At 40.7% G+C, this 12500-nt stretch overlaps 1 protein-coding gene across 2 annotated transcripts in view; it reads right to left on the bottom strand.

The window, feature by feature from the left end:
• The window catches only part of LOC125038372 (protein transport protein Sec24A-like), a 24840-nt gene that overhangs the window by 12105 nt on the left and 235 nt on the right, over positions 1–12500 (bottom strand). Inside the window, exons 2-9 of one of the 2 annotated variants that reach the window (XM_047631870.1) lie at positions 7511–7962; positions 6108–6215; positions 4230–5959; positions 3597–3749; positions 3264–3425; positions 2129–2240; positions 1737–1936; positions 1358–1528 (exon numbers count right to left, since the gene is read on the bottom strand). In XM_047631870.1, the coding sequence (XP_047487826.1) occupies positions 1358–1528; positions 1737–1936; positions 2129–2240; positions 3264–3425; positions 3597–3749; positions 4230–5959; positions 6108–6215; positions 7511–7961 (3087 nt within the window). In that variant the 5' untranslated portion in view covers position 7962. The remainder of the gene's footprint in view (positions 1–1357; positions 1529–1736; positions 1937–2128; positions 2241–3263; positions 3426–3596; positions 3750–4229; positions 5960–6107; positions 6216–7510; positions 7963–12500) is intronic. The other variant, XM_047631871.1, reaches the window with a different exon arrangement.

Below are 12500 nucleotides of genomic sequence, written 5' to 3'. Positions count from 1 at the left end.
TAACAAACCCGGCACTATTAGTGTCTGGACTTCCGACCATTTTGTGTTGAGATTGCATTTTAGCTTTACAAGCACGCTAAACTTCATCTTTGTCCCTCTATAGCATAATAGCCCCCAAAAGGCTTGATAGTTGCACCTCATTAACTGGAACTTTCATCCTCTGGATTGTTAGGAGTTTCTTTAGTCAGACAGCCATTATTCGCACATACAAATACAGTACTCAACATTGCAGTAGGCATTTGGCGAAAAAAAATCAATCGTAATGGGGTACGATACTTTTGGGGCAAGTTAGTTGGCCAGTGGCACCAGCAGCTAGTGGACGGAGCTTCCTGTTCCTTCCACAAAATATATCTCCGTAGCCCTCAGGTTGTCTGCATGTGAGGTTCTCTACTGCAAAGCGCCCCTGGATATCTATCCACTGCATAGTGTTTTGAGTAGCCCCGTGTTGTTAATATGGGAAAGATCACACATTTAGAGCAGGAAAAGATTGCTCAGATCATTGCTTTAAAAGAATCTGGCTTGCAAATGAAAGAAATTGTGGCACAACTTGGTGAGAGTGAGCATTCTGCGCAGTGTTGTGTTGCCAAATTCTACCAGCATGGCAGTCAGTCGGTGTAGAAACATATTGAAGGCTAATCCTCATACGGTAGCGAAAACAATAAAGGAAGAGAATCCTAGGCTGTTGGGAAAGGACCTCACACACAGACAACCTGAGGGCTATGTAGATATTTTTTGTGGAACAGGAAGCTCCAACCACTAGCCGCTGGCACCTCCAGCCAATTAACTTGTACCAAAAGTATCTTACCCCATTTCAATTGATTCACTTTTCGTCAAATTGTAGACTGGGTGGCCAGGACCCAGCCTACTGCCGCGTCAACTACTGTAGTAATGCACTTAGACACATCCTGTAGAGAACCTGTACCACTTGCTCAATGGTGAGAACGAGAACAATGACCAATGACTGCCTAACGATGACCAATAATTCAACCATTTGGCAATGGCCCACATTATTTCCGTGTGTGTGATAGCCTACTTTGGTGTGTGCTAGCAGATGGGTGCCAACTATTGAGGTATACATGAAAGCAACAATTTGTGAAAACAAAACAATGCACATATATATGTATATGAATTATCGCATACATTTGATTTCTCCCTATTCCAAGTCTCCTTTTAATGTATATGAGAATGCATAAATTTGTTCACTACATGTTTATATCTATATGTATATGTACATAAGCAGCACACAGAAAAACACATGCATGGATACACACACTACAATCTAAATCTATTGAAGATTCGTTCAAATCAAACATTAAATTGCATTAGGAGAGAAATTCCAGTATGCTTCATTATATACCTGTTGGCCAGAGCAGTCAAGGGAAAGCTTTTTGTAGAAGTCAGTGGCTGGCCCCATGTTCTGGACATCACTCCCAGCCCTCTGGTTGGGGTCTTCTCGTGGCTGAAGTGCACCTGGGCCAACTGAGGGTAGTGTTGTTGTCATAACTGTGATGCGACCACCTATGGGACTCTGTCAGGGGGAGGTAAAAGATGTGCTGATACAAATGCTTGACATATAATGCAAGTAATATCAGGGGCAATGTTTCATTACTTACTGATTTTCAATCATTATAAAAGAACAAATAGCAAAGAAAAGAAATAAAGAAAAAGAGAGAAGAGGAAGGATTAATAAACAGGAAAAAGAGATACAATATATAAACATTGAGAAAAAGCCTTACCATTAGTTTGTAAGCTGCTTGAAGGGCTGGGCCAAGTGCCGACTGTGTCTGGACAGTTCCAGCCTGCGACTCAGGCAACTTTGATAACAATTCCTCTATTAATGTGCGGCTTTGCTCCAGGTTAACAAGCAGATCCTCAGGATTCGGCACAAACATGTCTGACACCTCCCCAACCTCTAGGATCTGTACACTCTTTTGGTCTGCAGGAACAAGGTGCATAAAGTTTTTAAAATTTCATTCACTGTCTATACAAGTTTATGGAACAAACACAGATATATGAATGAAATGTAAAAAAATATATATATTACTTGTATACATACACATCTAAATCAAATATAAATATGTACCAAAATATAATGCCCTCATCTCACAAAATTAATAAAACTTCTTACCTTCACCCATCAAATAAAATTGGACATTGTTGGAGAAAGTGATAAAGCCAATCATGGTTCGCCTGTCCCCTGGGATCTTGTCTAGCTGTGCAAGCAAGGTGTCGCATACAATCTGAAAATGTGAACAACAGGTTTTTGTTTAAGTTGCAAAGATTACTTTTCACAGCTCATACAGCCCAGCATGAGATGTGTAATTAGTGATTATCTTATATTTATTAATCTCTTACATTAACCCCTTCAATCTGGATGACATGACCATCACATCATGAAAAAAATTGGTTCGAGGGGCAGGTAACATGAACATGCAGTCACTGGAAAAGCTGGCTGCAGGCTGGGCAACACGAACTTGCCATCGTAAGCATTTCGGCTGAAGGCCAGGGTGACGGAAAACTCGCCACGAGTGCACAGACCTCATGGGAGGTTGATTCAACTCATTCAGTGATTTTGCATTATTCCCACCAATAAACAAGTGTGGAATGTAATGTCTGTGAGCCGTGACTGGAAAAACACCAGCTCCATGCTCAGCAGCTTATATTACAGAAAACAAAAGACAATTAACAGAAGACAAATAACAAAATGTTAAATATTTTCAATTTCTAATAATATGGAGTCTATCCAAGAAAATGGTCATTACCATCTGGATAATGCGAACCAAATAATAAATATGGACAATGGAAAATGACAAAAAGGTTTTTAACACACATGTATAAAAATAGGAAATAACACGGCAAATAGAAGGCATACATCTTGTCACCACAGACATGTTTTCAAGTACACCTATATTGATTTTCATCACAACTGTTCATAGCTGCAACGGGTGCTTCTACTTAGTCCAGCAACAAACAGGTTGAAATCCCTTAACGTAAAATATTCAGAGATGCTTTTGAGGAGCTGTTCCTCCTCTATGATTCCAGCCAAGGCCAAAAAAAGGGAACAACTGTTAACATGCACAACTTAGAGCAAGCTCAAATGAACCTAACTAGTATGAGTGATGCTTTTGCCAGAACATCAACCATGATGAGTGGATTAAAAGACTAACCATCATCAAGACAAAACAAGACATGACAACCTAAAACCATCAATAATGTACGACGACAAGCTCCTCAGACCTCAAAATACAAATAGGTTTTCCTACCTTAAGATAACCAGTGTCAACAGCTTGCCGGGACACATCCAACACCCAGAGGTAAGTGGCTGGCTGTGGTGGCCGCAGCATATATTCCTGTGGGGCAATGAACTCTATCGTGGCCTCCTTCACCTCTGGCCGTCTTGATGGGTCTCCATATGTCCTGCTGACCTGGATTTGTGGTGGAACATGTAGAATTATAAACTGTGCATACACATACATTTTCCTTATAATATATTTACTATAATCTCATCCATACCTGCTAACAAATCAATAACGAATAACAAGTTCTGTTTTAATTCAAATTCTTTTTTATTACATTTCAAATCAAGGTCTCCTTACTGGGTCATACTGGAATTCCTCTGGTAGGTCATTAACCCTAAAACAAAGGTTGCACTCCCATCTTCGTTCCCCTTTGAATACAACAAAGGGATTAATGTATGTGCGACATGATCGACAGCGCACTATCGTGTTACAGCTTACAACAGGCAGATGCTGGAAAAGAAGTTTAGGTATTGATTAATAAGTAATAAACAAAACATTTCTCTCCTTTTAAATCTATCTTTTTAATGTTCCATATCTTTTGTGCTTGTTTCTTCTCTCTCCCTCTCTCTCCCTTAAAAATATTCTGAACAAATGAGAGCATATAAGGAACATATTAAGATAATTTTTATGATCCTAATATCAGATCAAAGCATTAACAATGACAAAAACTTATCAAAAATAATTACCCCTTCACCATGAAAACTTTTTATCAAAGCATGCTTATCATTATTGATGTTGTTATTCAAAAATCAAGACTGTCAAATTACCATTGCTCTTACATATTACCATGTTTGAACTCATGAATCATCTTGCAAGGCATGGAATTTCACAAAACATACATGATTGTTGTTGCCAATACAATAATGAAAATACACTACAAATTAGTGAGTGATGTGATGGTTTGTGACATGTACCCACCACACTTCTTACCTCTAAGTCCTTGAACGGATGAATGAGTATCCCAAAGGGTAGCCGGGACTTTTGCAGCACCGACTTTGTCTCTGGAACCTTTGTTAGCGTAGACCGGAAGATTTCTGGTGAACAATTAGGCAAATACTCTTGAAGCAACACTGGCTTCGGGGGCACCACACCCTCAGGGGGTAGGATCTGCCGCTGCTGTAGAAGGTCTATCTGCTGTGTCCCCCAGCCTTTGTTCCAGCCTTCACGTGTCACCGACAGACCACCCAGCTGCTGTGATAGCTGGTTCACACCCGGTGGTGCTCCTGGCCTAGGAGGAGGAGGATATTTCTGTGCTGGTTGTGGCTGGTTAGAATACCGGGGCATGGTCCCTTGCATAGCATTGTGTTGGGATTGGTTTGGCATTCTGGGAGGTTGCTGATAGCCCATTGGTGGAGCACCCATTGAAGTGGGTGGAGGACCCATTGATGGTGGAGGACCCATTGATGGAGGTGCACCCATAGACACAGGTGGAGGGCCCATTGATGGAGGTGCACCCATAGACACAGGTGGCGGCCCCATAGATGGGGGAGGCCCCATGGATGGGGGAGGCCCCATAGATGGGGGTGCACCCATAGATGTATGTGGAGGGCCCATTGATGGAGGTGCACCCATAGATGTAGGTGGGGGGCCCATTGAAGGTGGCTTACCCATTGATGTTGGTGGTGCACCCATTGATGTTTGTGGTGCACCCATTGATGTTGGTGGTGCACCCATTGACATCGGTGGTGCACCCATTGATGTTGGTGGTGAACTCATTGACGATGGTGGGGCACCCATTGATGTTGGTGGGGCACCCATTGATGTTGGTGGGGCACCCATTGATGTTGGTGGGGCACCCATTGACGTCGGTGGTACACCCATTGACATGGATGGAGGACCACCTGCTTTAGGACCACCCATTCCAGATGGTGGAGGACCTACACCCATTGACATTGGTGGGCGTTGGCTCACTGATGTTGGAAATGAACTCATGCTCATTGATGTTGGAGGTTGTCCCATGGAAGTAGGTAAAGAACCCATCGACATAGGCGGTTGTGGTCCCCTTGGCGTCATAGTAGGGCCTGCTGGTCTGGAGGGTTGGGCTAAAGACCCTGCAGGGGGATATACATTATTATGTTGTGGCACAAACTGGCCTGGGACACTGGGCTGTCCACTACCAAACATGGGACTTCTTACTGGAGGACCATTAAACTGAGGAGCACTAGTGGGGACACTGGAAACTGAAGGAGCTGTAGTTGATGGTGGACCACTGGAAGGAGGAACACTCTGACCACCAATCACTGGGGGCCTGACAAGAGATGGTGCACTCGTTTCTGGTTTCAGAGAGGGGTTGCTGTTGACCTGTGGTGATACTGCACTGAAGGTGGAAGGAGGAATAGTTTTTGGCAACTGTGACCCATGCACATCAGTCTGCAGTCCATTCATCACTTGAGCACCACTTGGAAGCTGAGGCTTCACAGTTCTGTCCAAGGACACACTGTTAACATAGGAACCACTGGCAGCTTGTTCACTAGATGCAGGTTGGGAGGAGGGAGGCACATTGGCTGGGGCACTACTAATAGGGGCGGCTGTACCCCCACTTCCTGGGATGCTGGGAGAGGGCATCCTAGGGGTGCTCTTCCCTGAGCTGCCCGCAGACTTTGGGTTTAGCAAGCCCATGCTAGATGCTTCACTCAGATTCGTCATGGATCCACTGGGTGCTGTAAGAAACAATTCAAATTACAAAAGTATTTTCTACTAGTCTCTAATCTATAACCTGACTTCCTACAACATAATGAGGCAACCCTAACAACTATGGCATATCTGCAGCAGCAGGGAAGCACACACAAGCTGAGACAAGCCACTTACTGTGGCCCGAGTCAGGCGTGGCCTGCATCTCCATGCGGTCAAGCTGAGGAGTAGGGATGGGGGAAGGCTGGCGAGAGGACCGGTTAGATGATCGGTTAGAGAGTGGCTCTGTGGACATCCAAACATATGCCCAACTAGGTTAGTACACTACTAGGATGACAACATGCAAATACCACATCCAAAAGTACTCTTCACATATACAACTTACAGAAGACAAGAGCACTTCTACAAGTGATAGACCACAGATGAAGCTCAGTTCTGCCACAAGGAGGTCAAAAAATGAAAGCTACGAGCCCAAAGGCTTCTACACTACCAACATAACAGTCTTGCTAGGAACTCTTCTTTTGGCATGCAAACTTAAGGGGACCATCCCTCAAAGTGGTGATGGCAGGGCAAAAATGGGGGTGAAGGGGGGCAATATTTTTATATTAATAAAATCAAAACGGTCTTACCAAAATTGAGTATTTTGTTCATTTTAGTATTCTATATCTTTGGTACAAAATTTGTGGAAATTCCCTAATGCCCCCTCAAAAACCTTTTACCACATACGTCTCTTGCGTACCACTATTGGCCCACACTGTTGCATACTTTGCAATGGAAAAAATCAGCATAAACATTGATAAAATCCAAAGCGATTGATGCAAGCTTTTTCAAAATTTGCCTTAGTTTCCCCCCCCCCCAAAAAAAAAAAAACATTTTCCTTCAATTATCAAAAAAATTGCCAAAAAAGGGGACCAAAATTGAAATTTGTTGTTTATACTGATTTTTTTTTTTTTTCATTGCAAAATATGCACCAGTGTGGGCCAATAGTAATGCACAATAGACATGTGGAAGTATTTTGAGGGGGCATCGAGGATTTTCCACAAATTTTGTACCAAAGATGTAGAATGCTAAAATAAGCTAAATACCCAATTTTGAAGAAAATCAGTAAGACCATTTTGTTCTTATTAATATGAAAGAAAATTTACCCCCTTCACCCCCCATTTTACCCCTGCCATCACCACTCTGAGGGACGGTGCCCTTAAACCATAATTCTATTCATGATTCATTTCCACAGTATCAACATAAATAGCTTTGTTTATTTCCTGCTAGTTACTTTTGTAACATGCAAGCCTCTAAAGAAAGAAAGCTTTGCTATCTCACATTCCACATTCATGCATAACAAAGCAAAGAGGGAAAAGATATGGGAATATCTATGTACACCTTATATTTTCAGGTACACTTACACTTCCTCTTATCAAGGGGGGATGGGCCTTGGTCTTAAACTCCACTAATACCCATAGATAATCTGTGATTGTCTTACAACAGTGCCCAAGCATCCACACATATCTACAGAGCATGAGATGCACACTAACTACAAGGGGCCATAAAAGTTAGAATACCTTGATTGCATGTTCTCTTACCTGGGAGATTGGTGGGCGGCGAAGGCCTTTGGTGTCCATTCAACATAGGACTGGGGGGTCCAGAGGCCACCAGGTTGGGCCCCGTGGGCAGCTTGGCAGCTGGGCCAGAGGGAGGCACATTGGGTATGGGGAGTTGACCCATGGGTCTCTGTGGGGGTCCTAGTGGTGGCTGGGTAGGGGGACCCTGGGGCGGCCGGGTGGGAGGTCCCATTGGGGGTCCTGGAGGAGGAGGTCCCATCTGGCCATTGACAAGTGGTGCCCTTGTAGGTGGGGCTGAGGGTGGGCCATTCATGAGGGGCCCATTGAGTCTTGGGAGGCCTACTGGGGGTGCCATGCCTGGCCCGGGAGGCTTCATGCCCATGGGAGGCCCTGCTGGAGGGGCGGCGGGGAACCGGTGGGGCTGTGGCTGCCTCGGTCCCCCACCATTTATCACTGGCGGTGGCTGCTGCATCCTAGAAGAATAGGAAAGTTCCAAAGTGATAGTCTTAAATACTTATTCAGTACTTCACAGCAGCAAACAACAAATAGATTTTTAAAAAATTTGGTTTTAGTTAATGATTCTTGGACTAATTCCTTTAAGAAGTTTAAAAAGTTATAATCTTCCATCATTTCTTGTGCCTTTCGAATTCAAATAAATGAAAAATCACTAGGAACTTCGGTATTTAGTATGGTCTAACAGATGTAGATTTCTTCCATCCCGTAAGAAAATAAATTCCCCTTGTTAATGACAGTACATAATACCATGAATGTGAGAATATTTATTGTATATCTCTATTATAATAAAAATAATAATAATAATCAACTGTCAATTAAAGTTAAAACAATAATAAAAGTATCAATATCTACAGAAAAACAACAACAAAAATTACTAATAATTTAGAATAATGTTAATAACAGTTTCCACAAGAAAAATCTTTAACAATATTTTCCATTGTAATTCCAGACAAGTAACAGTTCCTTACAACATGGTTATAAACATTTCATCAATCATATGAGTAGTCAAAGTAAAAAAAGTTATCAATTAATAATACTGATAATCACAAGCAATGATGAAAATAAGCAAAAATCAAAAAAATATTTTATGTACATTATATATATATATATATATATATATATATATATCATATATATAATGAATATAACGGGTGAAGAAAACTAAAAAAAAAAAAAAAAATCTACACTCTAGCAATCAATGGCAATGAGCCGACTTTGAGCGCGGGAGTTCGGTACATCAAGCCAAATCACCAGACCGTAGCGCTTTGGCAAACACACAGAAATAACCAACCTAACCAACTTCTCTAAAGAACTAAAAGAAAGAAAGAAAGAGAGAAAGAAAATGTTGTACGCAACCCATTTAGTGGACTTCATTCTTCTTCCCCCCCTCCCCCCAAAAAAAAGGTTTAACATAAGAGATGAGAGGAACATGATGGGGGATCAACCCGGACAAAATCTACACATAAACCAAGAGGCTGGATCAGCGCCAGTAACACCCATGGGCTTATATTATACTTGATTGTTAGTGTTTACTGCCTCTTCCTATAGGATGATAAAAAATACAATGAAAAATTCAACTGTAAATGAGAGAGTGAGGGGGGAGGGGGAGGGGGAGGGGGAGGGGGAGGGGGAGGGGGAGGGGAGGGAGGGAGGGAGGGAGGGAGGGAGGGAGGGAGGGAGGGAGGGAGGGAGGGAGGGAGGGAGGGAGGGAGGGAGGGAGGGATGGGGGAGAGAATGAGAGAGAGAATAAGCAATTAAATTTTCATTAAAAAAGTCTTCTGCTTTCATCACATAATCCACTGTCAAACCACTAACAAATCTGTTACCTAGCAACTTCACATTCTTACAATAAAATCTTTTGAGTCTCCATTCTACAGATTAAAACTAAACCTTTTAATCTACCATGACATAACTAAGCATTTACAAGACACTTTTACCTAAATGTAATTCAACTGCTCAGTACTACATGCATGTCATCCTCTGCAGAAGAATAACACAATAAAGTAGTAACCAATTTTTAGGAAAGCATGTCTATAGGATCTCACTTTTCATGACAACCTCATTTTCTTGGCCTCCTGAGCAACTTTTACATTAAAGATATCACTTTATAATCTCTCAATAATCAAATTTAGTTTAACATAACATTTCATTATCAGGAATAAAAGAAAAACACATTGTCATTAGCCAAAGTCGGTACCATCCAGGTCAACAATCTTTTACGATCTATAATCAGGCTTGACAGAGCTTGAAGACCTCCCTGGAGATTTCATACCATAAAAGGATGACACATGAATAACTTGACACAACTAAAGGCCTGACCTTATAATTCTTGGCTATTCATTAAGATTACAACGAGTTTTAAGAGAATTTCTATTGAAAACAGTGCACATAATTGAAACAAAAGAGTCCTGCAATGAAAGCCACCACTAGTTTGTTTGTAAAACTTATCCATTGCACAAACTAGTAGATTTTCTACTATATGAACCTTTCCTTCTACACTATGTAGCAAACCCTACCTCCCAAGATAACTAAATTCAGAGAAGGATAAATTATTTACTTGTACTTGGTACAGAAGAGTAGGTATGTTTTTTCTCTCCCTAATTATGCAAGTCAGAAATTAATAATCCAATGGGTTAATCTTTACAGTATGGACACCCTAAACTTGGGCAAATTGAAGATGAGATTCTTTCATAGGAAGGTTGAAATTGTCTATACAAGAAATAATTTGGAGAGACAAACAGCTGCACTACAAACAAAGGAAAAAGATCAGAGAACACACAGCTCCTAGCTTAAAACCATTCAGTACTCCAGTTTCAGCTCCATTTTACTTTACATAACATGATGCAAACAAAGTCTGCTGAAACTCCCGGTCACAGCAATTTATATTGTTGAAAAAATTCATGTGACGATGAGTTGAGGACTTACTCTCATTTGCAGCATTTGTCATTTCTGACAATATTTTTTGCCTAGGCAAATTATTCCATGTATTTGTAAACGTAGTTTAAAACCCCTTGATGACAGGTGAAGAATGTTTTTTTTTGTAAATCTACACTCAGGAGATCAATGGCAAAATGCCGAATTTGAGCGCGGGAGTTCGGTACATCAAGCCGAATCACCGGCTTGTAGCGCTTTGGCACGCCACCGCGGCACAGCCACACACCACAGATTGAGCGGTTTGTTTTGATGCCTCAAGGTGTGACACGTCAGGAAGGGGATAAGTATGTTGGTTGCACAATTTTCTTCACTTGCGAAAGTAACATCGCAGACGAAAAATGTTTTATTTTCAATCATTCTCTCCATTAAAAGCAAGTTTTCCCTTGAACTACATGGCTGTGGGAAACAAATTATACCAAAAAAAACTACTCAATAAAACAATTCCTATTGTTTGTCTCCGGACAATACCAAAGTAAAACTACCCTTATATGAAAAAGACCAATTAGTATATCTTGGATGCATTGAATCAGAGGTAAATAAGGTAATGACCTTTTAACACCCAAAACAACACCTATAATAAGATAATCAACATATACTGAAAAGAAGCCTACAAATGCTTATAAAACTTATGTTCACAGTACCCTGCAATGCACCCAGGTGGTACATGCCTTTGTTTTATGCTTCTAAATAAAGAGGTGCAACAGTGTCCCAGGCAAGTGAGAAAATCATAATACCACTTATTTTCCATTTTTTCACAACAAAGCAATCTCATCTGCAAAAGTCTGGATTCCCATAAACTTTTAGCTTAATGATATATAGAAATAGTCCATAAATTATCTAAACACAATATACATAGGTGAAGGTGGCTTAACTTTATGACTAGAAAATAAAGAGATATCACAGTGAATTTCTATGTGGGTTTTGCTAAAGCAAGCCTGTACCTTCCAAACACACACTGGGACACTGTTGCACCAAGATATAGTTTCAGTTTCCCACAGCAATTCAGCACAAACTAAAATTTGCATGTAAGAGACAGAATGACTTCAAAATATGCCACTTTTCATCTATGGCAATACCTTCACAAGTTGCTAGAAAGAAATACTTTAGTAGATGCATTTACAGGAAAATGTATAGGAACTATAAAAGAGAAAAACTACACATCATAAATCATGAAATAATCAGCATTAGAAATTAAGAAAATAGGTCACACTAAATGCCGCGTGGAGAGTAAGTCCAATGTGGAAATATGGCGATCGGATGAGGGTCTGGCGGCGAGGCTCTTGGGTTACGAAGGTTTTTGTTTTTTAAGGTGATGTTTATAGAGTTTTAAGGGGTGGCTGGTGTAATAGGGACAATCTTGAAGGGATAAGGTCGCTTTTTTAACATTACCAATACTTTTATTTATATCATTTGCGATGGATAACAAGAGAATCACAGAGCTGATAATTGAAGATAGGAATAATAATTGCATGATTGACTGTGTGAAACTAAAACTATATACTAAGCAATTACCAAAATTGATGTCTGGGTTTAGGGTAAGAATTATTAAGTTATTGTGACAGAAACATAAATAAATTTCCCTCTAATGCTATGCCCAAATATCTGACAGACAGAGATAGTATATGACCATAAAATGAAGAAAACCTTACTAAAGAAAGCACCTATAAAGCAAATAAACAAAGACATGACAAATAACACCAATAAATCACTATGAAAAATCTTTGTTCCATTCTCACCATAACCTGAATTCCAAGACAAAAGCTTCTCTGATTCCATCGAATAAAAAGGACACGTGATAGAGAAAAAAAATATAAAAGCGATTTAATCGGCTTCCAGTTTAATCAAAGAAGTGTCACATTCGGCCCCGAAATCACTCGTCATTCACCCTCTCCATATTTCTCGACATTTTTCCCCCTTTCTCTCCCGTTTTTCTCTTCCCAACTCACATTTTGGACTTTGCTCTCTTCATTTTAGCCTCTCCCTTTGAGAAACTCTGATTAATATACCCAAAAGACCCTTAAAATAATGGAAAAAAAAATACTTGTAGAAAAATCCCTCTCAC

The sequence above is a fragment of the Penaeus chinensis genome, chromosome 24 (genome assembly GCF_019202785.1).
Source record: "Penaeus chinensis breed Huanghai No. 1 chromosome 24, ASM1920278v2, whole genome shotgun sequence".
Lineage (NCBI taxonomy): Eukaryota > Metazoa > Arthropoda > Malacostraca > Decapoda > Penaeidae > Penaeus > Penaeus chinensis.
Note: the sequence above shows the minus strand (reverse complement) of the source record. Positions and strands in the feature narration are given on the sequence as shown.